This window comes from Nilaparvata lugens, chromosome 11 (genome assembly GCF_014356525.2).
Source record: "Nilaparvata lugens isolate BPH chromosome 11, ASM1435652v1, whole genome shotgun sequence".
In the NCBI taxonomy this organism is placed as follows: domain Eukaryota; kingdom Metazoa; phylum Arthropoda; class Insecta; order Hemiptera; family Delphacidae; genus Nilaparvata; species Nilaparvata lugens.
Genome location: NC_052514.1, coordinates 8,693,486 through 8,720,100, shown reverse-complemented (window position 1 = coordinate 8,720,100; position 26,615 = coordinate 8,693,486). Strand labels below are relative to the sequence as shown.

Below are 26,615 nucleotides of genomic sequence, written 5' to 3'. Positions count from 1 at the left end.
TTGGAGCCGTTTTCGAAATCCGGTGAAATACAAACATATGAACATTTAAACATCTAAACATCCAAACATCTAAACATATGAACATACAAACAGCTAGTTTAATAGTATAGGATTAACATTTTATTTGCATCATTTCAGTTTATAATATCTCATGTGTGTATGCTAAGCGAATTCCTGCTTTTATTTTCAATTATGAGATATGCTCCTGTTTGCAGACAAAGTTCATTCTTTAACAATCAGTATTGTATTCATTGACTGTACACTACGCATTTTTGTTGAATTCAATATTTGATTATTGTTATTCTGTAATGTGCTTGTCATTGAATAAAGATTTATTCATTCAACTGTAAACAGCTTCAATGAATTCTTTTCATGGAGAGTTTTCATAGTATCAATATATCAGGTTTTGTATAATTTCAAATTATAATTGACCGAGCGAAGTAAGGTCTAAGATTCAAGTCGACGGGTTTGGCATTTCTCTTAATGTTTCAATGCTTATAATTATGTTAATATGTGTATATGTTTATATGTTGCGTATTTACAGCGAAACGCGGTAATAGATTTTCATGAAATTTGACAGGTATGTCCCTTTTTTAATTGCGCGTCGACGTATATACAAGGTTTTTGGAAATTTTGCATTTCAAGGATAATATAAAAGAAAAAAGGAGCCTCCTTCATACGCAAATATTAGAGTGAAAATCAGACTATAGAATTATTCATCATAAATCAGCTGACAAGTGATTACACAGATGTGTGGAGAATCCAGTCTATTGCTATATTTCCATAAGGTCTATAGTTTCAATCAGGTACTCTTGTGAATGAGAATACTGCGTGAGGTCTACTGCTCACAGAACTACTAGTAAGACTAGTAAGACTAGTAAGATGAATCCATCATCAATGTTAGATAACTGAGGCAAGTGAGAATATTTTGAGAAAATCTCACATTGAACTGTTGGCCTATTTTGTTGGATTTTGGAAGGGAAATAGTTCCATTTTTTGGAAAAGTATAGCATTCACTTCAATTTATTTATTTAAATATAATATTTATTTCATTTTATTTATTTTTTTCACATGAAAACATGTGAGCATACAGGATTTTTCCCGAAAATCGCTTCCATAACAATAACATATTACAATAGTTTATTATACATGGTGAGAGTAAAAAAAAATAAGAATATTAAAAATAAATTGAATTCCAGTAAAAATAAAATATTACTGTAGAGCCACACCACACCACAACAGATGCAATGAGTGGTGAATTTATATGATTTTTATACAAAAGAAAAATATAAAACTTCTTTGTTTTATTTGTATTAAATGTTATAGTATTCAAATTTGTATTGTGATTTAATTTGTATTTTATATTATAAAATACTGAAAATATTCATTAATGAAGGAATTCACAAATCACGCATCACCACGTCTCTACTACTAGACTGATTAGCATGAATATATTGCATATAGATTTTTAGATTACTGAGGATAAAAATAATTATAGGCCTATTCAATTTTAATTATAATCAATTTAAAATTTAATTTTTCATTTCAATTAAATTATAATTTTAATTGATATTAATTATAGGCCTATTTTTAATTTTCCAAGATCTCAGAAGGTAAAGTTTTCAGTATGTCAAGTTTTTAATTAGACCGTTCGGGAGCACGTGTTACCAGCTATAGTGAGGTCCACGTTATAATGACAGTGGATAAAGATAGGAAAACAGCGTTGCCGATCCTCCGCCTTAATTAATTATATTTCTACAATGTTGAAAACAGATTTGGCACCATTGCGGAGCTAGAAAAGGATAGTACCACCTGCTTTGTCGAATGATAGACAAGGATAGCAACACCAAAGTTAATTAAATACTGTCAATATAACGTGGACCGCACTTTAGTTCATTAATAAAATATAAAAGTGTACAGAAATATTTCCATTTTATTTCAATCAATAATCTTGTATAACCTGAATTTAAACCGATATTTTAATCACGTTTGTGAAATCGCTCAGTGTTTCAGGATGTGCACGTGATGATATTCATTGGTTTCGGTTTTCTGATGACTTTCCTCAAGCGATATGGCTTCAGTTCGCTGGGATTCTCGTTTCTGCTGACGTCAGTGGTTGTGCAGTGGGCGATTTTCTGCCGCGGCATCTTCCATCTCGAAGAAGACGACAAAATTCACCTGAATATGCTCAGGTGAGGCGGAAATAATCCAGTATTGGTTCAGAATATTCCAGTTAATTATTATTAATTTGCAAGTCTGGAAAATGGTATAAATAATGAATAAGAATGAATTAATAAAAACAATATGAAAACTTGTAGTACCCTTTATTATTAAAAACTTTAAAATATTACAACTTAAAGTTGTAAAAAATCGTTTAAACTTAAACTATTAAAGTTTTTAATAATAAGGGGTACTACAAGTTTTCATATTGTTTTTATTAATTTGTACATAAGTAGCCCATATATGTGAAGTGTTTTTATGAATAAGAATAATTGACCGAACGAAGTGAGGTCTAAGATTCAAGTCGACGGTTTGGCATTTCTCTTAATGTTTAAATGTTTATATGTTGCGCATTTACGGCGAAACGTGGTAATAGATTTCTATGAAATTTGACAGGTATGTTCCTTTTTAAATTGCGCGTCGACGTATATACAAGGTTTTTGGAAATTTTGCATTTCAAGGATAATATAAAAGGGAAAAGGAGCCTCCTTCATACGCCAATATTAGAGTAAAAATCAGAGTATAGTATTATTCATCATAAATCAGCTGACAAGTGATTACACAGATATGTGGAGAAGCCAGTCTATTATGAGTGGATGAGAATACTGCGAGAGGTCTACTGTACACAGAACTAATAGTATTTCTTTATTGTTTCAAAATGGATCTCAATTTTTTCATTGTGGATGGTGCTCACATGAGCTTGGAAAGTGCGTTGGTGAATTGATCAGATGATCGTATGTCAATGCCATCGGCGGGATTCGAAACCACGAACCAGGCGGTGCTGGCAGACCAAAGTTTGTAACGCTCTTTATCACTAGCTACTAGACCAAGCCAGCCAGATAAATTTTTAATTATTAAAACATCAAACTTTTAAATATTTATTCAATTAAATAAAAACAACTTGATCGTTTTCGTTTTCATGACTATTTACCACAACAACACTGAAAATTAGTATTTGTAGGTACCCAAGATGAGCTAGTACCGGATTTCCCACTTGGTATATTAGGCTGGTGCCTAGAGGCGACACGTTTCAGGGGTGGCGAAGAATTTGAAGAATATATATCATATTTGAAAGATCTAAGCAAGTCAGTCAAACGTTGCAAAAAGTGGACACGACTCTAGAGATAGTATTTTCAAATTGTATGATTTGTTTATAATTCTCATTGACTCTCTTACATTTATTTATTTCATTTATTTACAATGCTAATGACACTAATGTAATAACATTGGTGGATAAAATAATAAGGTAGTCCTTGTGCTATTTTTCTTCCAAATTTATAGGTGACAAAGTCCAAGATAAGGTTAGAATACTATTTTAACGTGATTGGGAAAAGAGAACGAATATAGTAGACCTATGTTTCATTGTGTAAGAGCTACAAACATGAAGGATAGATAAAATTATAGATCAAATAGATAGAATGGGTGTAGTTTTGTAGTCGAAACTACATGATAACGCTCAAACTACACAGCAACCATCCATACAGGTCGAGATCAGATCAGGAGGGTGAACATGCTATAATTAAAATGTAATCCCATACATTGTAATGAGATGGATACAGTATATCATTGTTGTTCTCCATTTGTAGCGTTTCTATTTGATGTTTCATCTTAACAATGGGGTAGTAGAGATTTTCAGTTATATCTACCAACTGATTCCGATAAACTTTATCCATTTATTCATTGTACACAACACTATAATCATAATATAGTTATGCCATTGGAGGAAGGCTGAGCCTGTGCTATTTCTTTCCAAAAATTTTGATAGAATGTTTTCTAACCAAACTGAACTGGAAAGTTGTAAGTTGAAAAGTTTTGTTGGCAAAAACAATTCAAGAAGGGTCTATATTCATTCCTCACATTCCTCAGTGGGCTCTTATGGACGAATTAATTGTGTGTTGGTGACCTTGTAGTGTTCGAATGAAATCACAAGTTGTGTGTTGGTGACCTTGTTGTTGAAAAATTAACCTGATTCAGGTTAAAAACAAAACAGAATCAAACAATATTCAATACTATTTATCTAGCTTATGAACGAATTGATCTTGCTTGAGTTGGAGAAAACTATAACAATTTCCAAGTTTTATAAGAAATTGTAATAATTCCTCTAATTAAATAATTGTTTTCTGTAACTTACAATGATATCACTATAATGCTCTCTACCCTTTGGCAAAACTATTATTTACGGAGAAACACCTTACCCAACAACAGGCAAAAGAAGTTTGAATTGGTTGGTTATCACAAGCATGGCGAATTTTCTTTACACTGGTATTTTTCAATAAATATCGAAATAATATTGTAATCAAAGAGAGACTGGTTCTTACGTCTGTTACGTCGGGTCTGTTACGTCTTCTCATCTGTATAATAATTATTGTATTCTTTTTTGGAAATCAAATAATTTCAATTATTATTATTCCTAGAAATGTTGTTTTCCAGTTTGGTGAATGCAGATATAGCAGCAGCTTCAGTGCTGATATCAATGGGAGCTGTTCTTGGGAGGACAACCCCCATCCAACTGGTCATCATGGGATTGGTTGAGACTCTGCTCTTCTCTGTCAACGAGCACATACTTATCGAGTATTTCAAGGTAGGAATCCAGCAGAAACTAGAATTCATTTCATTTATTTACAATAGTGATTCTCAATGTGCTACTGTTTATTACAAATTTCAATTTTAAAATAGAAGACTTGAAAGCGTGGTGAAATATACTATAGTGAGGTCCACGTTATAATGACAGTGAATAAAGATAGAAAAATAGCGATGCCGATTCTCTGCATAGTTTAATTTTATTTCTACACTGTCAAAAACATGCTTGGCATCGTTGTGGACCTAGAAAAGGATAGTACCACCGGCTTTGTCGAATGATAGACAAGGATAGCAAAACCAAAGTTGATCAAATACCTCACTATATATAGGTTTCCTTCGTGAGACAATATTTAATTACAGTATTACTGTATTGTTTACCACTCATACTGTATTTACACTAGTTATTCCCGAAACATTACAGCGTAGTTCAATAAAGAACAATAGAAGGTTTGAAAACGTGATAAGACAGTTGAGAAAGTTTCCTTCATGAGACAAATTGATTAATTGTTTATAAGTGCATTAAAATGACTCTAGACGGTAGACTCGAACACGACACTTGCAAATTTTTTATTTGTATGTTCTAGTTTAGAGTCAATAGCTGCTGGTACAATAGTAATCATCTTAACTTATTATACAATTTCAATTGGAATTTTCCGGGTTTATCCGATCACTGATTTTACTCACTTACCATCATAGACTAATTAAAACAAGGCTATGCATAGACAAGGCTTGAATCTGTGTAATTATAGACATTACATCACATTAAATGTAGATATTCAGAAGAGAATAAATTTTATTAATGTCGTTAGAAATTTCGGTGAGGTATCATTGCAAATTCTATTATACTTTTTCATTGTGAACTAGCTTGTATATTATAATAACATATAATATAATATAACATATATTATAATAAAATTATAATAGTGGAACTTCTTCTAATAAATTGAAATTTAACAACAAATAGAGGAACGTCAAAGGTGCGTCTAAGGTACCTGAAATGATTGTACCTCTCTATTCATGAGTTCTAGGGTTTTTAAGGATAAGTTCATCGGATATTTATGGGGTGAATAACCCCCCCATCAAAAAATGTCGTCAGTTGTTATGCTTAACACTGCAGCTGACCTATTTTTGGGACCCTTCAAAGATTCGATTTTGAGCCCCCCAAGAATTTCAAGGAAACAGGTATGCCTCCAAACCTTCCTCACCTGTGAGGGAACATAAAATACTGAGTATCTGTTCACTATAGCAGTAACTGTTATAATGGCAGTGTTTGATTAGCAATAGTGGAGTGGCCGTTGTCGAGTGGATTAGATCGAGCTGGCTTTGTTCGAAAGGCCCGGGTTCGAATCCCAGCCCGGCAAGATATTTTTCTCGGGCCACTCCCGTGTTTCGGATGGACACGTTGGTCCGTCGGTCCCGGCTGCCTAAAAAGCAGTCGTTAGGTCATGTCAGAGGCCCTGAAATTGATCAGTTGCGACCTGAAAACTCTGACACCAGACCTGAGCCAGCCAGGTCACACGATATTATAATTTTTTTATTAGCAATGGTATTGCTATCCGTTTCTATCATTCAACAAAGCGGATAGCGCTATCTCTTTCTCGGTATGCTCTATTGCCAGATCGTCTTTTAACAATGTAGAATTGATAATTAATTAACAAAATATTTAATCTTAATTATGGAAGTTCATTATGAAATTATTGAGAAATATTATTTCATGCTGAATGAAATATAATTGCTTATTTCAAACGAGAATGAACCGTTAATATTACATCAATACCTGTATCAGCTACCGTCTATAGAAATCATTGACAATACAGAGTATCAGCAACGTTGTTCTCCTATCTTTCTCCCCTGCCATTATAACGTGGACCTCACTATAGGAATCAACTCAATGTAAATCGGAGATTCGATGAAAATTCTTGTTAAACCAGTCAAATTCCTAAAACAAGTTGTATTTCAACGAAAAAACGTTCCTTCCCAGACTGAAACAGCTTGTTCTATTTTCGAATCCGGCTTGTTCAAGCCTTGAGATTTCCCAACTTACTTTCTCAACCTGCTTTTCTCTCTGACATACTAAGTCTCTCTCACACCCACCCTCTTTTCCACTGTCACTCCCTTTGTCATTCTCACTCTATCTCTCCCCTAACTTCGCCCTCCCAGGTATAAAATAAAGGCAGTCATTCTATTCTATTCTATTCTTTTCCCCTCGCACACACTCTTTCTCACACGCTTTCTTACCCTCTCTCTTTCTCACCCTTTTCTCCCTTACTCTATCACTCTTTCTCTCTCTCACTCGCACTTTTTTCCCACCGTAATTTTTCACATCATTTAAATATCCATCCTACACAGTGTAGCGCTTATATTATTTTATACCGCGATTTCCTGCCTCGGAAATACTGAATGAATGAACAACTGTGCTGTGCTCTGCGAGAGACTCGTAAAAATATAATGGCTTCATGAATATTAATCCGCGTAAAGAATGTAGCCCAGCAGACGACAGTGCCATTGAAGAAAGGACAGAAAATCTTGGTTGGTGCCGAACTGAGAAAAAAAACGAGAATTGTTTTAATTTTTAATGGGCTTTAAGCACAGCAATTAAAGGGGCAATTAAGAAGTCCACGTGGTGTTATCTCTTTCTCACTCTCTCTTTTTCCTCCCCTTCCCCCACAACTCTGTTATCACCCTCCCTCTTTATCTATCCTTCTGGGATCTGTGAGCCTCCTGAAGCCTTCCTTTTTTGAGCGATTTTCGTTATCTCTTTCTCACTCTCTCTTTTTCCTCCCCTACCCCCACAACTCTGTTATCACCCTCTCTCTTTATCTATCCTTCTGGGATCTGTGAGCCTCCTAAAACCTTCCTTTTTTGAGCGATTTTCGTTCTATTTTTACTGTTGCAATGTACCTTCCAATCTCTTCCACCCAAAAACACCTACAGATAAATTATTCTGTCATATTTTTATTTTTCTCATTCCTTTTCCCTTTTCGTCTCCATCATCTTTGTAGAGAGTTACTGGGAAGGATATTTTTAATATTCTTTCCAAAGAATGGACATTGATATGTCCAAAGCTCCGCCAGTTTATGTAGATGCATTATAATATTATCTTGTATAGTTATTCCAAATTGATTTTTTCAATTATAAAATTCTAAAAGTTTGCTGTATTGTAAGCTATTGTATGAGTGTATAAGCCAGTAATCTACATAAATAAAGTATTCAATCAATCAATCAATAATCATCATCTTCTTCTCATAAAAAATCTCATAAGAAAATCTATTTCTTTTTAATCCGATTCTAATTCTATTTTCCTCTTTCGTTATTATTCAACTTGCTTCCACCCAAAATCAGCTACTTATCTTTATCTTTTTTGTTTTACTTCTCCACCTCCTCCTTCTTCTCCTTCTTCTTCTTCTTCTTCTCCTTCTCCTTTATCAATTTATCAATTTCTCCTTCTCCTTTATCAAAACTTTATCAATTTTCTGTTTTTTTTTTCTCTTAAATATTCATATTGATTAAAACTTTTACAATATTTCCATTAATAAATAAATCCTTAGTTTAAATAATGAAAAATTAACGTTCTGGTAGAGAGTTAGTGGGGAGGATATTTTTAATATTCTTTCCGAAGAATGGACATTGATAAGTCCAAAGCTCCGTCAATTTATGTAGATGCATAACAATATAATTATCTATAGTTATTATATTACAAATTGCTTTTTCATATAATATACAGTTCAATAATTATTTTCTTAGTCTATATTATGTAAATTCATCTATAATTTTGCTGTATTGTAAGCTATTGTATATAAGTGTATAAGCCAGTATATATTGTAATCTACATAAATAAAGTACTCAATCAATCAATCATCATCATCTTCTCATTACCTTTGAAAATCTTCAATTTCTTTTTAATCCGATTCTCATTCTATTTTCTCTTTCGTTATTATTCAACTTGCTTCCACCCAAAATCAGCTACTTATCTTTATCTTTTTCGTTTTACTTCTCCACCTCCTCCTTCTTCTCCTTCTTCTCCTCCCCCTTCTCCTTCCCCTTCTTCTTCTCCTTCTCCTTCTCCTTCTTCTTCTCCTTCTCCTTCTCCTTCTCCTTCTCTTTCTCCTTTTCCTTCTCCTTCTCCTTCTCCTTCTCCTTCTCCTTCTTCTTCCCATATTATCCATCCTCCACGATTACTTCTCTTCCGCCTCTTTCTCCTAATCCCTCCCCTCTTTATCATCCTCCACCTACTACTCCTCCCCATCATCCTCCTCCTCCTGTCCTACCTTCCTCATCACCCTCTCCCTCACCGTCTCCTCCTTATTCCTCCTGTCCTACCTTCCTCTTCATCATCAGATATGTAGACTACAACTTGCACCTTTCAGAGCATTTTGCATTAAGATTACATCAAACATGAATTATTGTGTGCAGAGAGAATGGATAAATCAATGAGTGAGGGAGACAGGCATTCTCTAATAACACTTATTTTTAAAAACACTTTTTCTTGTAGTATTTCGAAAGTAGATGAGTAGTAGGTCTATTGTTTTAAGAGAAGCCATTAGAAAGAAAATTGTATCAACTAAAATTGAAAAAATACTCATCTCTCAAGTAGAATTCTATAATTAATAAACCAATGCTGATAGAAAAATAACATGGAAATTGGAATATCAAATGTTCATGAACTGAACCCGTGGGCCGATTCGAATATATTTGTCAGGTAACTAATTGTCCATCTATTGAGGTGCGTACAGATATACGCGCCGCGAACATGAGCAATTCAATTTCAATCAGCTGACTATATCTGTGTTTTTACAGAAACGGTCAAGATACAGATATAAAAAGCTTGGCATCAGCTGATTAAAAATGAATTGCTCATGTTCGCGGCGCGTATATCTGTACGCACCTTTATAAAGATTATATTATTAATAATATGATTGCTCACCATTAATAATTTCTCATCAATACTGTAGCCTATTTATTTTTCTGTGAGTCAATGAAATAGGGTTTTCACTTCAAAGAGATCATTCTGCTAGTGACGAATAGTTTATTGTTGAATTAAGTAATTTTCTAATAAAAAGATATTGAACTCGATATTCCAATTTTCTCTATCACAATCTCCATTCCATCTTGAATATTATTCTCAACATCTTGATGAACTTGATGGATATTTTCAATATTATATTATTTTTAATATTTTCAATATTATTATGGAATAAGAGAATCTACTATGGGAGTAGTAGGTAACTAAAACATCTTGATGAACTTGATGGATAATTCAATATTATATCATTTTTAATGATATTTCAAATATTATTATGGAATAAGAGATTCTACTATGGGAGTAGTAGGTAACTACACTGTATATTAAGAGTCTGCATGACTCTTTGTCCGGATAATTTTGCCAATGGGAAGAATGATAGCTGTTCTACTTGACCCAGTAACTGGTGTCATCTAACGGCAGAGTTCACAGATAGTTCCATATTGTCGACCAATCAGGAGAAAGTAGGGGGAGTTTGGAGGTGTGTCCTAAATTGTCTATCACAGCTCTCAATCCGGTCGGCCATTATTTCTCTTTCTTGTTCCATTCATCTCCACTGAAACTGAAAAATTAATTGATAAATAAGTAATTTCACAAGAAATCCAGTTTTTATTCTGTTTTTAGAATACATTGGAATACCTAGCGTTCTTTTTACCACAGACTTGATTTGATCATTTGTGAGCTGGGAGCTGCAGTATACATCAGATTCCTATTGTTAATTACTAGTAGTTCTGTGAACAGTAGACCTCACGCAATATTCTCATCCACAAGTACCAGATGTCAACTGTTTTAAATGTTAACAAAATCAGTTCACGATTGAATTTGTATTCCATAATTTAATAATATTTATGTTGATTTAAACAATGAATAGAATATATTTCTATTCCAGAATTTATATAATATTCATCCAGTTCCGTGATGATCTTTCTATCTGATGAAAATGATTTTTTTAGAAACAAAAATATTATAATTTCTCCAGCATTATTTAGTTCATTTGTTTATTTTTATTCACCTATTAAATTAGTTTTTCGAATGTGAGAATATTGATACTGATGGGCACGCATAATAATACCATGATTGCAGAACAAAATATTGAAACCAAAGACCTTGAAGCTGCGATTAGACCAAATTTATTAAAAAAATGTTAATAACTCAATCCTTCTAGATTATATTAGATTGAACATAACTTATCATACACATGATGAATATATGTGTTTGTCAACTTCCGTTCAATCTAATAGAATCTATAAGGATCAAGTTATAACCATTTTGTTAATAACTTTGGTGTAAACCCAGCTAAAAGATGCATTCCTCTCTAATGTCTTTGATTGAAACTATAGACCTTATACAAATACAGAAATAGACTGGCTTCTCCACACATCTGTGTAATCACTTGTCAGCTAATTTATGATGAATAATTCTATAGTCTGATTTTTACTCTAATATTGGCATATGAAGGAGGCTCCTTTTTCCTTTTATATTATCCTTGAAATGAAAAATTTCCAAAAACCTTGTATATACGTCGACGCGCAATTGAAAAAGGAACATACCTGTCAAATTTCATGAAAATCTATTACCGCGTTTCGCTGTAAGTGCGCAACATATAAAAATATATAAACATTTAAACATTAACAGAAATGCCAAACCTTCGACTTGAATCTTAGACCTCACTTCGCTCGGTCAATAAGTAATTTCACAAGAAATCCAGTTTTAATTATGTTTTTAGAATACATTGGAATACCTAGCGTTCTTTTTACCACAGATTTGATCATTTGTCAGCTGGCAACTGCAGTATCTATACATCAAATTCCTAATGTTAATTTTTTTCGATAGTGATTTATCGGAAATGATACACGAAACCAACAGTAAACCAATAGTATCCGAGCCTTTCATCCACTATAGCCTTCCGTGGAATAGTAATAACAATGTCCTGATCAGATAATTCCTGTACAATGAATTCTTGGTTATCTAGATTACTTGGAAAATCAATTTAAACTTACAATAATAGTCTAAATTGTATACAATATATATTATATTTTAGTTATATGAATATAAATAATATATTATATTTTGAGAATTCATCCAATTGATGATCTTTGTGTCTGTCAGTTGACAGTAAACCATTTTTGGATTAGATACAGCTATGAGAAATTCAGAATCACATGTCGTTTCCAAATATTGATACTGTATCGAACAATTCCCTCAGTAATATGGATATAGGCTACTTCTCAGAATATGAAATAATATTCAGATTTATATTCCAGAGTATTTTTGTGAAATGATTTCAATCCTCGCCCGGAGACAGGTGACCATTTCGATTGTATTTTCGACGTTCTTTTTCAATCGAATGCATTTGACAAGTCAATATTTGAATATTGCGAGGGACAGTTTTTCCAGCTAGCTTTTTGTGCAAATTGGCTGTTTCATGTTCTGTTTTCAACATTCTGAACTCAATTGAATAGAAATCAATTCCAAATGGAATATCATTTCAATTGACCGTGCATATTAACTCCGCCAGCTAAATGAGAAATGTTCCCGGAATTTCTATTCATTTTTTGAAATAATCCAACAGTATTTTCTCAGGTGTAATTTGGAGTAGCAGTGTCAAGTGACATCAATAATGACAGCCCTACTGTGTTGAAAATGCTTTTTTATTGATGTGTTTTTCACGAGAGAAATATTAATTAACTCAGGTTTCATTTCAAAAGAAATAAAAAAGAGCATTGTTGTACATAAAACAGTGAGAGCTACTGACATTTCTTTTCACTTCCGAGTGGTATTTGATGTTAATAAAAAATGTTTGTTTCATAATTATCTCCAGGCTATTGCACGAGCTATACAAGGCTCTGCAGCGTATCAAAGTTGCATTCAGATTTTTAAATGAAATTCATGAAAATAATGAAAGACGCTTTTTGAATTTTCCTACTGCCTTTTCAAAATATTATAATGTGGATTCTTGAATAATTGTCTGAGTAAATTCATGTAAATGGTTCTTTATTCTCAGGTACCGTATGCGTTTGAATAACAGAGAATATAATCTACTCTCTTTTGTGGGATTCAGGGTACAAACCATTTGAAATGCGGAAATAAGATACAACATTGCTATTTTCAAAACTTTTCATTTCTTAAAATATATTTGATGAGCATTGGTTTATTTTCTAAATCATGGGATCAAGTATAATTTTTACTTCCCTTGTCCTATTACCATAGGTATGGAAAGTATTGCTTTCCGAAAAAAATTAAGGTACCCAAATTTCTAAATGTCTATTCGTTTCAAGGTTCCCGAGTCCAAAAAAGTGGTTTTTGGGTATTGGTGTGTTTGTGTGTGTGTGTGTGTGTGTGTGTGTGTGTGTGTGTGTGTGTGTTGTGTGTGTGTGTGTGTGTGTGTGTGTGTGTGTGTGTGTGTGTGTGTGTTTGTGTGTGTGTGTGTGTGTGTTGCAATTCGAGATGGCGGCTAAAATAGTGGAAATGTTGTCAAAACAAGGTTTTTCGCGATTTTCTCGAAAACGGCTCCAACGATTTTGATCAAATTTATACCTAGAAAAGTCATTGATAATCTCCATCAACTGCCACAAGTCTCATATCTGTAAAAATTTTGGGAGCTCCGCCTCATCTATGCAAAGTTTGATCTTGGCACCAAGTTGAAGATTTAAATACATTTATCGCGAAAAAATTGATTGGGCACTGCTACTTCAATCCTGGGAATATTATATGACTAGCCGTCAGGCTCGCTTCGCTCGCCATATCCGTTTAGCCAGACGTTTAGTCTGGTTCCCCGACTGGATTGTCCTAACATATGACAAAAATGCTCAAATTAAAAATGTAGGCGAGCGAAGGGAGCCTTCTGATCTCATTCTTGGACGATCCAGTCGGAAGTCCAGGGGGCGGAGCCCCCTGGCTAGACGGATATGGCGAGCGAAGCGAGCCTGACGGCTAGTTCATATATAGATGGTTGATAGCTAGCTGAAAGCAACAACATATCGAACAAACCTTTCTGTTTGTAGGCTACTCTAGGAAGGACTAAACTCAGTGTATGGAGAGGCCATTCACAAATATTCCTTGTGAAACACATGCCGGTACTTGAATTTGGGCCAGTGTTGTTGAAATTATTCTGGTAAGAGGACAAAAGTTAGTTGAGTGTGTGATGAGAACACCTGTTAGGTCGAGTCACGCCCCAAATGGAACTGTGACCGCTGTGCTGTGCCGCCACATACGTGATACACCCTGTATAACAGCCACCCTTGTAGTATACAGGTGACCCAAAGAGGTTTCTAGCAGATTAAGCCGAGCTCTGAATGCCATTAACGGTGGAAACGGCAACGGCGATTCTATTTCTTCTTCTTCTTCTTCTTCTTCTTCTTCTTCTTCTTCTTCTTCTTCTTCTTTTTTCTTCTTCTTCTTCTTCTTCTTCTTCTTCTTCTTCTTCTTCTTCTTCTTTTTCTCCATCCGTTCTTTTTACTCTCACAAGCTTTCTCGTCTTATTATGTCAGACAAGAATGAACAGTTTATATTACATCAGATATACCGGTATCAGCTCTCATAGAAGGCAGTGACAAGGCAGAGAATCGGCAACGGTGTTCTTCCTTTATCTTCCTTTACTGTCTTTATAACGTGGACCTCACTATACCTCTTGATGTGCTCTCTCTCTCTCTCTCTCCTTACTATGATTGATTATTTCAATCAAGAATGAACAAGCAATATTACATCAGATATACTGGTATCAGCTATCATCTATAGAAGGCATTGGCAAGGCAGAGAATCGACAATGGTGTTCTCCTATCTTCCTCCAATGGACTCGCTATAACTCTTGAGATGCTCTCTCTCTTTACTATAATTGATTATTTTTAACAAGAATGAACAATCAATATTACATCAGACATATTGGTATCAGCTATAATCTCCTTGACAAGGTAGAGAATCGTCAACGCTGTTTTCCTATCTTGATCCACTGCCATTATAACGTGGATATCACTATACCTGCTGTTCTAATGATGATGGTGTTTGTGGTTTTTGTAGCTTAAAAATTTTCAAGTTTTTCAATATTTTTTCAATGTACGATCCACGTATAAATGGATGTCGTAGTGTAATAGTTATTTTTTACATTTATAATCAACCCAAATTCCAAATTTTTATTGTTTATATAATATTTGGACCGTAAAATTTTGTGAAATATTATAAGAAGTGATACCATTACCTTATTCAGATCTGCTCATCAACTATCTAAATAGTTTCTTAATAGGGAGAATAAATGGATGTTGTAGTGTAATAGTTATTTTTTATATTTATAATTAACCCAAATTCCAAATTTTTATTGTTTATATAATATTTGGACCGTGAATTTCTGTGAAATATTATAAGAAGTGATACCATTACCTTATTCAGATCTGCTCATCAACTATCTGAATTCGGGGGAGTAAAAGTTTTGGATTAATTATGTTATTTCTCTCCAATTTATTGTTTGATCTTGTGCATGTGTAAATGAAATAAATAAATAAATACCTCTTCCCATAGTATGATTGATTATTTTAAACAATTGATATTACAAGTTGGGTTATCAACCTAATGAACAATTGATATTGCATCCGATAATATACTGGTATCATCATCTATCCTCTATCGAAGGCAGTGACAAGGCAGAGAATCGACAACGCTGTTCTCCTATCTTCCTCCACTGCCATAATAGCGTGAATCACTATACCTCTTGATGTGCTCTCTCTCCTTACTATAATTGATTATTTTAAACAAGAATGAACAATCAATATTACATCAGATATATTGGTATCAGCTATAATCTCCTTGACAAGGTAGAGAATCGGTATCGTTCTCCTATCTTCCTCCACTGCCATTAAAACGTGGACCTCTTGAGGTGCTTTCTCACCTCACAGAGTGAATCGGCATGTCTCCTGCGGCCGACAATGGCCGATAATCTGTCTTGTAAACGGCTCCGGGGTCTTGGCGTGCATTCAAAATCAATACACACCACAATACGGAACACACGCTGGTCATCCTCGCGTAAGGTGCTTAGGGATGGGCCTTCATTAGTGGATTGCACTGATTGTGGGATGATCATCCATCAAAGCTCATTGATATTTCGGAGAACTGCTTTCTGGTTGTAGGATGAACTACAACTGCATCAATCCTAGTTAATAGTTTTCAAAAATCTAGTTTCTGCTTCCAGAGTGTGGATAGTTGTCTATCAAAGAAGAAAATAGTTATTTGTGCATCTAGGGACTAAAGTGCAACTTTTTCTCCCTGAGGGAAACTGTTGTCGCCCGATGGCGTAGCCGAGGGCGACAATTTCCCTGAGGGAGAATAAGTACTTTAGTCCCGTGATGCACACAACATTTTTCCTCCACCTACACCAATACCTATAACAATGAATAATTTTACTACATCTTCACGCTTTCACACTATTTTTTTAAAAACAAAATTTAGCTCACCTCTGATAATAATTTGTTGATAGTTGCTAGTTGATAGTTGATAGTTGATAGTTTATAGTTTCCTTATGAGTCACAAAATTCCATGTCGCGTATTAACTATTATATATAGATAGTTTATAGTTTATAGTATGACACGCTCAGTCGTCTCTGTTAAAGTGGGTTTTCGTTTATGCGTAAATGCCGTCGTCGACCATGACAGGGAGAGAATCTCAGATTGGGTAGATTTCAATCTGTCTACATAACTTAAAAGTTATTTAATCAGCTGTTTTAGCACACTTGAAATTTGGACAATATGAATGTCAACAATGCTTGCCGTCGTCGACTGCGGAAAAGTTCGCATAAACGAAAACGTACCTTTAGATGAACGCTCTCGTAGAGATGCCGATGACGTTAGAGGTGTGTACTTTTTCATATCCACCAACGGTTGAACATAACCTAACAATCGAAATAGAGCTACTTATTTCCTAGAGCTAAAATATTCCAAAGATCGAAATAGAGCTCTTTTACTTTTCCTCTACCGACCACGACAGTGTTGCCACATTCCTCATTCTTCAATCGCGGCGTTGTCGGACTTCTTCCCATGTTAATCTTATGGGTTTATTTTTACTCCCTTGGGAGTAAAAGTGATCACTTTTCCCGCTGGGAATTATTTTTAGTCCCATGGGAGGAAAAGTAGTACTTTAGTATTCGATTCCAGGGTGTAAAATGAGACTTTTGATAGTAGGTGGAGGAAAAGGTTTTTTTCGCCACCTACTGTGTAAAGTACTTACTTTACGCCCTGAAACATAATACTAAAGTGTCACTTTTTCGCTCTCGGTAGTAAAAAACAGGAAAACTCCCTAGGGAGAAAAAGTGACTCCATTTAAATAACATGGGAAGTATCTCTATTTTAAAAACTTACATTGTAATAGGTAAGAAGAACTAAGCTCAGATGAGGAAGCATATAGAGTAGTCAGTCATTGAGCCAACTAAATTCAATACCTCAACCAGATTTGACCAACATATGAAATATATGTTTGTATGCTAAAATTATTAAAAACTCCATATCACTATACTAGAAAAATTTATAAATATTTTTTTATATTCCATGCTATTCAAAATACCAGCCAACGAATATTCCTTATTAACTAATTAAATTTGAAACGGGAACTTCATCATAGCTGTAGTTGTGGCGGCCATTGTTGTTACAACTTTTGCCGACAGATAGCGCTGTCGGCGGAGAACTGTGATTGCAAGCCAGCTGTTTCTGTTTACTTTTTAGATTAGGTTGTAACACATTGTTTGGTCACGTACGCTTTTAAAAATTATTTTATTTGCAGTTTTTATAAAAATGTAGGTGGAGGAAAAATGTTGTGTATATCACGAGTGAAAAATGTTTTTCTCCCTCAGGAAAATTGTTGCCCTCGGCTTCGCCTCGGGCTTCAAACTTTTCCCTCAGGGAGAAAAAACAGCACTTTTCACTCTAGATATACAAATAACTATTGTCTCAACTACAATAAAAGTAAAAGAGGAAAAAATGACAGAATTCAGTTTTTGACTACAAATGTGATAAATGTGATTTAGCTAGTTTTAATTACCATCCTATTATTCTGAAAATCATCTGCAAAAGGCTGGGCGTACACCGGTTATTCAAGACAAGACTAGTCACGTTTAGTCACAATACTTCACATAGTTGCTTATGAAGATATGTTTAATTGCATTGACTAATCAGTGTGAGTTGCGTCATGAGCAGCTATGTGAAGTCATGTCTTGTCTTGTCTTGACTAACCGGTGAGCGCCTAGCCCAGTTCAGTTATTACCTACTGTATGATATAAAGATAACTCTAGATTTTTTCAAAAAAAAATTATAGAAAAATAGTAATTGTAGTTTGAATTAAGGTACCTAAAATACATTCTACGTACATTTGTTTGGATGAAATGTTGGTAAATGGTGACAAAATATCCATCTGGGCCCATATTGGAAATCATGTATGGTATAATTGACCGAGCGAAGTGAGGTCTAAGATTCAAGTCGATGGTTTTGCATTTCTCTTTATGTTTAAATGTTTATATGTTGCGCATTTACAGCAAAACGCAGTAATAGATTCCCATGAAATTTGACAGGTATGTTCCTTTTCGAATTTCGCGTCGACGTATACATTAGGTTTTTAGATTTTTTCATTTTAAGGATAATACAAAAGGAAAAAGAGTTTCCTGATAACAGCGCTCACACTCAGATTCCGGGAGGACACGTCACGGTACGATAGGACAGAAAGCTCTATGTTTATTTAGGATTTTTCTAGACATTTTTAATTGATAAATTATTTATTTATTTTTGAGAAAACATAGCAACAGGTCAATGTAACTTACTGACCGCAAGGTCTAGTGTTCACAGAACTACTATACATTCTAGGTACATTTTTACTTTCCTTGCCCTATTACCATAGGTAAGGAAAGTATTGCTTTCCGAAAAAAAATTAAGGTACCCCAATTTGTAAATTTCTATACGTTTCGAGGTCCCCTGAGTCCAAAAAAGTGGTTTTTGGGTATTGGTCTGTATGTGTGTGTGTGTGTATGAGTGTATGTGCGTCTGTGTACACGATATCTCATCTCCCAATTAACGGAATGACTTGAAATTTGGAACTGAAGGTCCTTCCCCTATAAGGATCCGACACGAACAATTTCGATCAAAAGCAATTCAAGATGGCGGCTAAAATGGCAAAAATGTTGTCAAAAACAGGGTTTTTCGTGATTTTCTCGAAAATGGCTCCAACGATTTTGATCAAATTCATTCCTTAAATAGTTATTGTTAAGCTCAATCAACTGTCAGAAGTCCCATATCTGTAGAAATTCCAGGAGCTCCGCACCATCTAGGTGAAGTTTGATTTTAGATTTTCAATTATCAGGCTTCAGATAGAATTTAAACAAAAAATTTTGAGTGGAAAAGATTAAGCATGAAAATCTCTACAATTGATGTTTAGTAACATTTTCACCTAAAGTTAAAAATAAGCTCAAAATTCGAGAAAATGTTATTATTTCAATTGCAAACTGTTGGCAACTGTTGATTCTATTAAATCATTCACTATGAAGAGATAGCAGACTTCGTGTATCTCCAGCGTTATAGTCCTGTCACCAGCTGGCATAGATCTTTGAATAGTAGACTTGAGATGCGCGGGCACACTAGCGTCAGGTGATAAATTTTCATAACGGCAAGGAAAGTTGTGTGAGTGCGCCACAACAGATTTTTTCGTTTGGATGAGATGTTGGTAAATGGTAACAACAAGTCCATCTGGGCCTATATTAGAAATCATGTACGGTATGATATTTTTCAATCAATCAAGACCAGATGACTTAATTATGTCATTGCATATGTACTGCTACAAATCATATTATTCATCCCTTACTACATGTTTTGTTTGTAAACTGATCATAGTATTTTAAATGGCTACCTCTCCAAGCTCAGAATCACGCTCTCAAACTCAAGAGAGTGGAAATCAATTAGAATATCTATTCGGAAACATGTCAATCTCGAATAACGACACAGTCGGCTATGATCTAATCCACGAACTGGTCAAGGATGACATACACTGTAAACAGGATATTTTGATCATTCTCTTCCATACATTGCTGATAAACAGAGGTTATAGAGTTATCCATTCCCAAGAAGATGTAGCAGGAGTTCAAGAAACAAGCGAAACATTGCCTGGAGGTTGGAATAGGAATTCCTCGTTTTACACCCTTAGATACCTCAACATGAGAAATAAGAGAGTCTACGAGTTACAAGTGGTTTTATCGTGCAATGACAACATTGTTGTCAATTTTCTTGATACTGACAATATTACTGTGAGAACAGCTTCGATGAGTGTGTCAAGGTATGTTAAGAGAATGGATGGTTCTTTGACAGCTATGGTGCCTAAATATGCTGATATTATTGCTATGCTGAGTGGTAAGCTGTTAAGGAAAGAGAGAAGTGCGGATTCTCATTCACAGGTTTGTCATTAATGGAATTAGTGAACATTATTAGCCTAATCACGATGATTTAAACAAAGCCAGACTTATATTATAAGCTCATTAAACAAGAGTTTTCCATTGCATCATTTTGGGAGATTTTGTTGGGGAAATGTATAGAAATGACGTTAAATGTGACTGAAGATTTGAAGATGAAAAATTTCTGGTACATAGTTTCAGTTTTTTTGTATTAAAACGACAAAATTTGATTGTGATTCCAAAACAAATTTTATCTTGACATCATCCTGAGAGATTTTGTTGAAGAAATGTATAGAAATGCCATTAAATGTGTCTGAGGATTTGAAGTAGAAAATTTTCTGGAACATAGTTCAAGAATTTGTATATTGAATCAACAAAATTTGATTGTGATTCCAAAACAAATTTTATCTTGACATCATCCTGAGAGATTTTGTAAGGAAAAATGTTTATAAATATGCCTGAAGATTTAAAGATGAAAAATTTCTGGAGTATAATTTGAGCTTTTGGCAAAAATGTATTGAAATTACATTAAAATAATGTGCTGAGGATTTCAATATGGAAAATTTCTGCAACATGATTTTAAGCTTTTGTTTATTGAAACAACAAAATTTAATTGTGATTCAAACAAAAATGTCATCATTACATCATCCTGAGAGGTTTTGTTGAGAAAATGATAGAAATGACGTTAAATGTGCTGAGGATTTGAAGATGAAAAATTTCTGGAGCATAGTTCAAGGATTTGGACATTGAAACAACAAAATTGTGATTCCAACAAAAATGTTATCATGACATCATCCTGAGAGATTTTATTGGAAAATGTTTATAAATAACGTTGAATGTGCCTGAAGATTTAAAGATGAAAAATTTCTGGAACATAGTTTAAGCTTTTGGACATTGAAACAACAAAATTTGATAGGGATTATTATGTTGCTGTGTTGCTAAGCAATAAGCATGAAATGTTGTAGTTATAAGAGCATTACAGCAACTTATTTGTAGCAGTTTCTTAACAGTTAGCCTACCTTTTTCTAATTCATTGATTTTTGTTATACTATAACTAGTAGTTCTGTGAACAGTAGACCTCACGCAGTATTCTCATCCACAAGTACCTGATTGAAACTATAGCATCACCTTATGGAAATACAGCAATAGTCTGGTTTCTCCACACATCTGTGTAATCACTTGTCAGCTGATTTATGATGAATACTTCTATAGTCTGACTTATACTCTAATATTGGCGTATGAAGGAGGCTCCTTTTTCCTTTTATATTATCCTTGAAATGCAAAATTTCCAAAAACCTTGTATATACGTCGACGCGCAATTAAAAACGGAACATACCTGTCAAATTTCATGAAAATCTATTAACGCGTTTCCTTGTAAATGTGCAACATATAAACATTTAAACATTCAAACAGAGAAATTCCAAACCGTCGACTTGAATCTTAGACCTCCATTCGCTCGGTCATTTTGATACAATTTTGTCACTGTCTCGTTGTTCAAAAAGAGTATAATATAGGTAATTGTCATGCGAGATTTGAAAAGTGACAGATTTCTAGGTACTACTATATCAAATTTCCTATCTGATGGGTGGCTGGTTGGAGTAAGTGATAACGCGCCGGTCTAATAATCAAGAGAACCCGAGTTCGAATCTCAAGCGGGGCAAAAGTTTTTGACCACAGCACAATCACATGGATACGGCCACCCCGTCTTTCGGAGGAGACGATAAGCCGTTACCTCACGCACAAGCCTAAAAACTTATGTGGGCATCACCCAGAAAAAAATCTATAGATTTCAAAGATCACTATTTTTGGAGAAAAATTTAAAAATCAACATCCTATTAGTTCATGATTCAAGAGAAGTTGTCATTATAGATATTGCTATGAAATATTTCAAGCCTATAAGGTACTAGATTACTTCAAGACAGACTCTGACTTTGAAGAAGACCTTATACATGATACAGTGGCGTGGTACATATATGTGATATTTGGGGGGGGGGTGATGATACTGGGGGGTCCGGGAGCTCTTCCCGGAAAATTTTTTCAGATCAGGTGTCTAAAATTACATTTTTAACTATTCTAGTACTAAAATAACTGATAGAAAAGTGGTTCGTTTCCAAGGGGGAAGAATATTTTTGGCCTAAATAATATTTTGTTAATAACTTAGAAAGGTATAAAAAATACTATACATGATTGTTACAAAGTTTCCTTTCTTTAGACATCATTTTCAATAAAAATCAATATTCTGAATGCAAGTGAAATAGCATATATGTTGAATGTTGAATAAACAAATTTGGTTTTAATACTTGTGAAGAAAAAGTGTTAGATAAAACTAACCTAGCCTATTTAAAAATACATGCTTACAAAGCAAAGTCCAAGTTCTTTGCCTTACTTGCAAAATTATTTATAACTTCATCATCAATTACTGAAATATCTCTGTGGATAGAAAGCAAAGTACATTATTAAGTCTACTTTCAGATGTGCTATTTCTCAAGTACGATATGTCTTGAGTCGTCTGAGGCTGGAGAATGATCTCTCCACAGTGGGGACAGAAACCGTAAGAATAGCTAGTAGTTTTAGGGATGAAGCTACAATTATTGCAATTAAAAGATCTTTCTGTATCGAGGTGGCAGGTCCCAGCCGTTCAGTTAGTCTGGTTTTTTCCACCGTCGGACCGAAAAATGCAATATATTTTCCTCAAACTTCGGGGGGGCCCGGGCCCCCTCGGACCCCCTTATATACGCCCCTGACATAATAATACCCTAGATACTACACTAGACACATTATACACCTATACACCTATACATCCATTATACGCATTATACATTATAGTGTTTCATTCAATAACACACTACAGTACTTGACTGTAAAAAAGACACTGTTTACAGCCAATCAGAATTCAGGCAGACTATACAATGTGTCTCTAAAAAATTCTGTACTCTTGTTGATACTTAGATTGAAATCGAAATTGTCCAGCAATAATAGGAGTTTTACTGCTTATAGAAAGCATCCCTAAACCGCTAACAGCAAATATAGAAATTGAAACTTGTTCTCATTCTGTAATCCGTATTTTATACTGTAGGCCTCTACTATTATTTGCCAACAGCTTACGAAGACTAATTAGTTTTTACCTAATGACGATTTTGCGTTTACTCGACGACTGGAAATTTAATTCGCATACTCTCTCTCTGAGTGTGTGAAAGATGCTTCAAGTTGATACTACACACACACTACAACAAAACAAAGTTTGTATTTACACGAACGGGTCGTTTTGTTTATGGGCTATTTACTAATTAGGCTGATGATGAGCGTTGTTTTTAGGGGTGGGGGGGTGGAATGGTGTTGGGGTTGGGGGGGTTTACATGGTAGCAAAAGCAGGCATTGCACGTCATGCTAGTTGGCCAGCATAACTAATGAACATTCATGAAACTTTGCCTCCTCTTGCTCCTCCTCCTCCTTCTCCTCCTCCAACTGCTCCTCCTCCTCATCCACCTCCTCCTCCTCCTGTACCCTTCCCATCCCTCCACAACACAGCACTAACCTTCATAACTGCAGCGGCACTAACGTGATGAGTTATCTCAATATTTCATGTTGCCGAAAATCTGCAGGGTTGGAGCATTAGTGTTGGAGCTTGCAGGAGTAGTAGAGTGGGGGGGGATGAACTGCCAGGGCTCAGCTCTCATCTACGGATTGAAATCCAGGTGGGTGGAAGGGGACAATTGCGGGAGGAAGTGAGAGGGTTGTAGAAATTGGAGTGATTTTTGAATGTTATTCTTTATAATTATTTTAAAGTTTACTATTTTATATTAAAGTTAATTTTTTTCAAGTTATTATTCATTCTTCATTGATTGATACAATTACATCATCGAAATAATAGGGAGATAAAAAATAAGGTAACCTTGTGCTATTCCTCTCCAAATTTAGATAAGGTAACACATAGTCCGAAATAGGTCAAGTTGATGAAAGGTGATAATTGTGAATAATAGCATAGACAATAATAATGAATTTAATAATAACAAAAACATTGTGAGTAGGTTTTTGATTTCGTATTAAATTTGTTTAAATAAGTGCAATATTTCTAAAGTTTTTAATTTATTGTGATACATTCTGTGATTCATTTAGAGTATAAAATCAACCTTCAGAATTCAAAATTTTAAATCATCATTCCTGGACCGAAAATTAAGTAACGAAGCAGTGTGTGATTACATAACATTATCTTTCGGACAACATTAACATTTTATCAACATTTTTGGAGAGAAATAGTACAGGCTCAGCCTATTTTTTCCTCCAATGTCATAATTGTATTATGATTATAGTATTTTATACAATAAATAAATGAATAAATAAATAAAATAAAATGAAGATTATCTCACTCTCTCTATGTGGAAGAGTTCTATCTCTCCATACTTTCCCTGTGATAATAGTTATCACAGATGAAAGATCTACAGATTGAAATTCAGGTGGATAAGAGGGAATTATTCTGTTGGAGAAAGCAATGTATTGCAATAGAATAGAAGTCCTTAGAAGTTTGGAGTACTAGAAAGTAGAAGAATAGAAATAGAAGTTTGAAGCAATGAAAGCAATACCTAGTATTCTAGGTAACTTGGATGAAGAGAGAATATTCGAAAGTAAAACGTGAGGGAGTGAAGGAGAATTATTTTGAAAAGGTTTTGTTTGATCAAAAGTTTAAATAATAGTTTCTACGAGTTAGAGATCAAGGATTGAATTTCAACTAAAGGGGAATACAATTGTGGGTAAAGAAGAGGATATGACAGAAATAAGAATGATTTTGGGAAAAATGAGTACCATTAATGAAATATTATCATATTCGATTTAATAATTATTGAACGAAAATTCACATAGATTCAATCTCCTATTTATTTTCTTCAATGAATATTTGCTCAATCCTATACTATTAAACGAGCAATTTCTGTTTGTATGTTTATATATTCAGATGTTTAGACGTTTAAATGTTTATATGTTTGTATTTCACCGGATCTCGACTTCGGCTCTAACGATTTTCACGAAATTTGGAACATAGTACGTTTATGCTATAGAGATTCGATTGCACTAGGTCTCATCTTTGGAAAAACTCGCTGAACGACATTAAAAGGATAATTCATCCTTGGCTGAAACAGCTGAGACTTTCGTCGTCTGTGGATAGTAAAACGTGAGCGAGTGATTCTGTGGAAAATCAAAATATCGCATCCCCGAAATTCATAAGCTGACATATAGCCAGCTATAAAATATAAACACGATCATTTTAGAGAATTGTGTTCTGTTTATCAATAAATAACGAACGAAGCTCAGTGCCCCGATATTCAATAGTAATTCGAGGTCATATCATGAGGCTTCCCAATCATAGAATTACAAAAAAGATAGTGAAATATGTAGTTTTGCTTGTCAATGGAGGGGAATGAATTCGAAACGTTAAAAATGATCTAGTTTTGGCAAAAATTACTGTTAATGAAATTATTAATCGAAATAGTTTCAGAGCAAGAATGAATGAATGACAATGAAGAGGTGAAAGAGTTCGAACAAGATAGAGTGAAGAAAGAAAAGCTGCATTTTCTCAAAAAAAACAAAAATGAAAAGCTGGTGGGCAAACAAGAAAAAGATCTAGTCTAATAATAAAAAATCATACTCGGCGTCTTCCACTTTGGGAGCTCGACGGCAAATAGTAATGATAATTATGATAAAAGTTCAAGTCAAAGTGAAAGTCACGAATTTTTAAACCAGACAACGGGAGACGAGAAAAAAATCTCACAATTTATGCGCTCTAGCCAATGAGAAAGCAGAGATTTTGTAGAAGTCAGCAAATGGGAAGCCGGAAACTTGAAATTCGACCAAAGATGTTTCTTAGCAAAGATTTTTCTGTTGAAAAATCAACCATTAAGAACAGAAGCTAAGAAAATTCAACCTTTCTCAGAGAAACCATTCAATGTTAGAGCAGAGATCTTGCTCAAAATAACGACTCGAAACAGAATATTCGGTCAACAACAAAATAGAGGAGCATAGATTTTGCAGTTCAAATGTAATCCAGTTAGAGGCCAGAAGCAGAAAATTCGACCAATCAAGATCTAGCCAATAAGAGAGCAGAGATTTCGTTGTTTCAAAGTCAGCCAATGAGAGGCCAGAACGCGGAATTTCAACCAATTAACAAGCTATTTAATAATAGAGCTGTGATGTTGTATTTTCAATCTCGGGCTGATTTGAAACATATGATAAATGTCAAGAAACAAAATATTAAACAATTCACAAGCTTCTTTAACTAAATAAATACAAAATAGATTTCGAACATGAAGTAAATATGAGAACAGAACGGTAACATAAATAATGGAAAGTAAGCTAAAACTTTTAGTAAAGTATTTTAATTTAGATTAAATTGAAAGTAT

At 34.3% G+C, this 26,615-nt stretch overlaps 1 protein-coding gene across 1 annotated transcript in view; it reads left to right on the top strand.

The window, feature by feature from the left end:
- LOC111049381 (ammonium transporter Rh type B-like) overlaps window positions 1-26,615 on the top strand; it is a 299,674-nt gene that overhangs the window by 189,656 nt on the left and 83,403 nt on the right. The window contains exons 3-4 of the mRNA XM_039437572.1: window positions 2,006-2,192; window positions 4,651-4,801. Coding sequence (XP_039293506.1) covers window positions 2,006-2,192; window positions 4,651-4,801 — 338 coding nt within the window. The remainder of the gene's footprint in view (window positions 1-2,005; window positions 2,193-4,650; window positions 4,802-26,615) is intronic.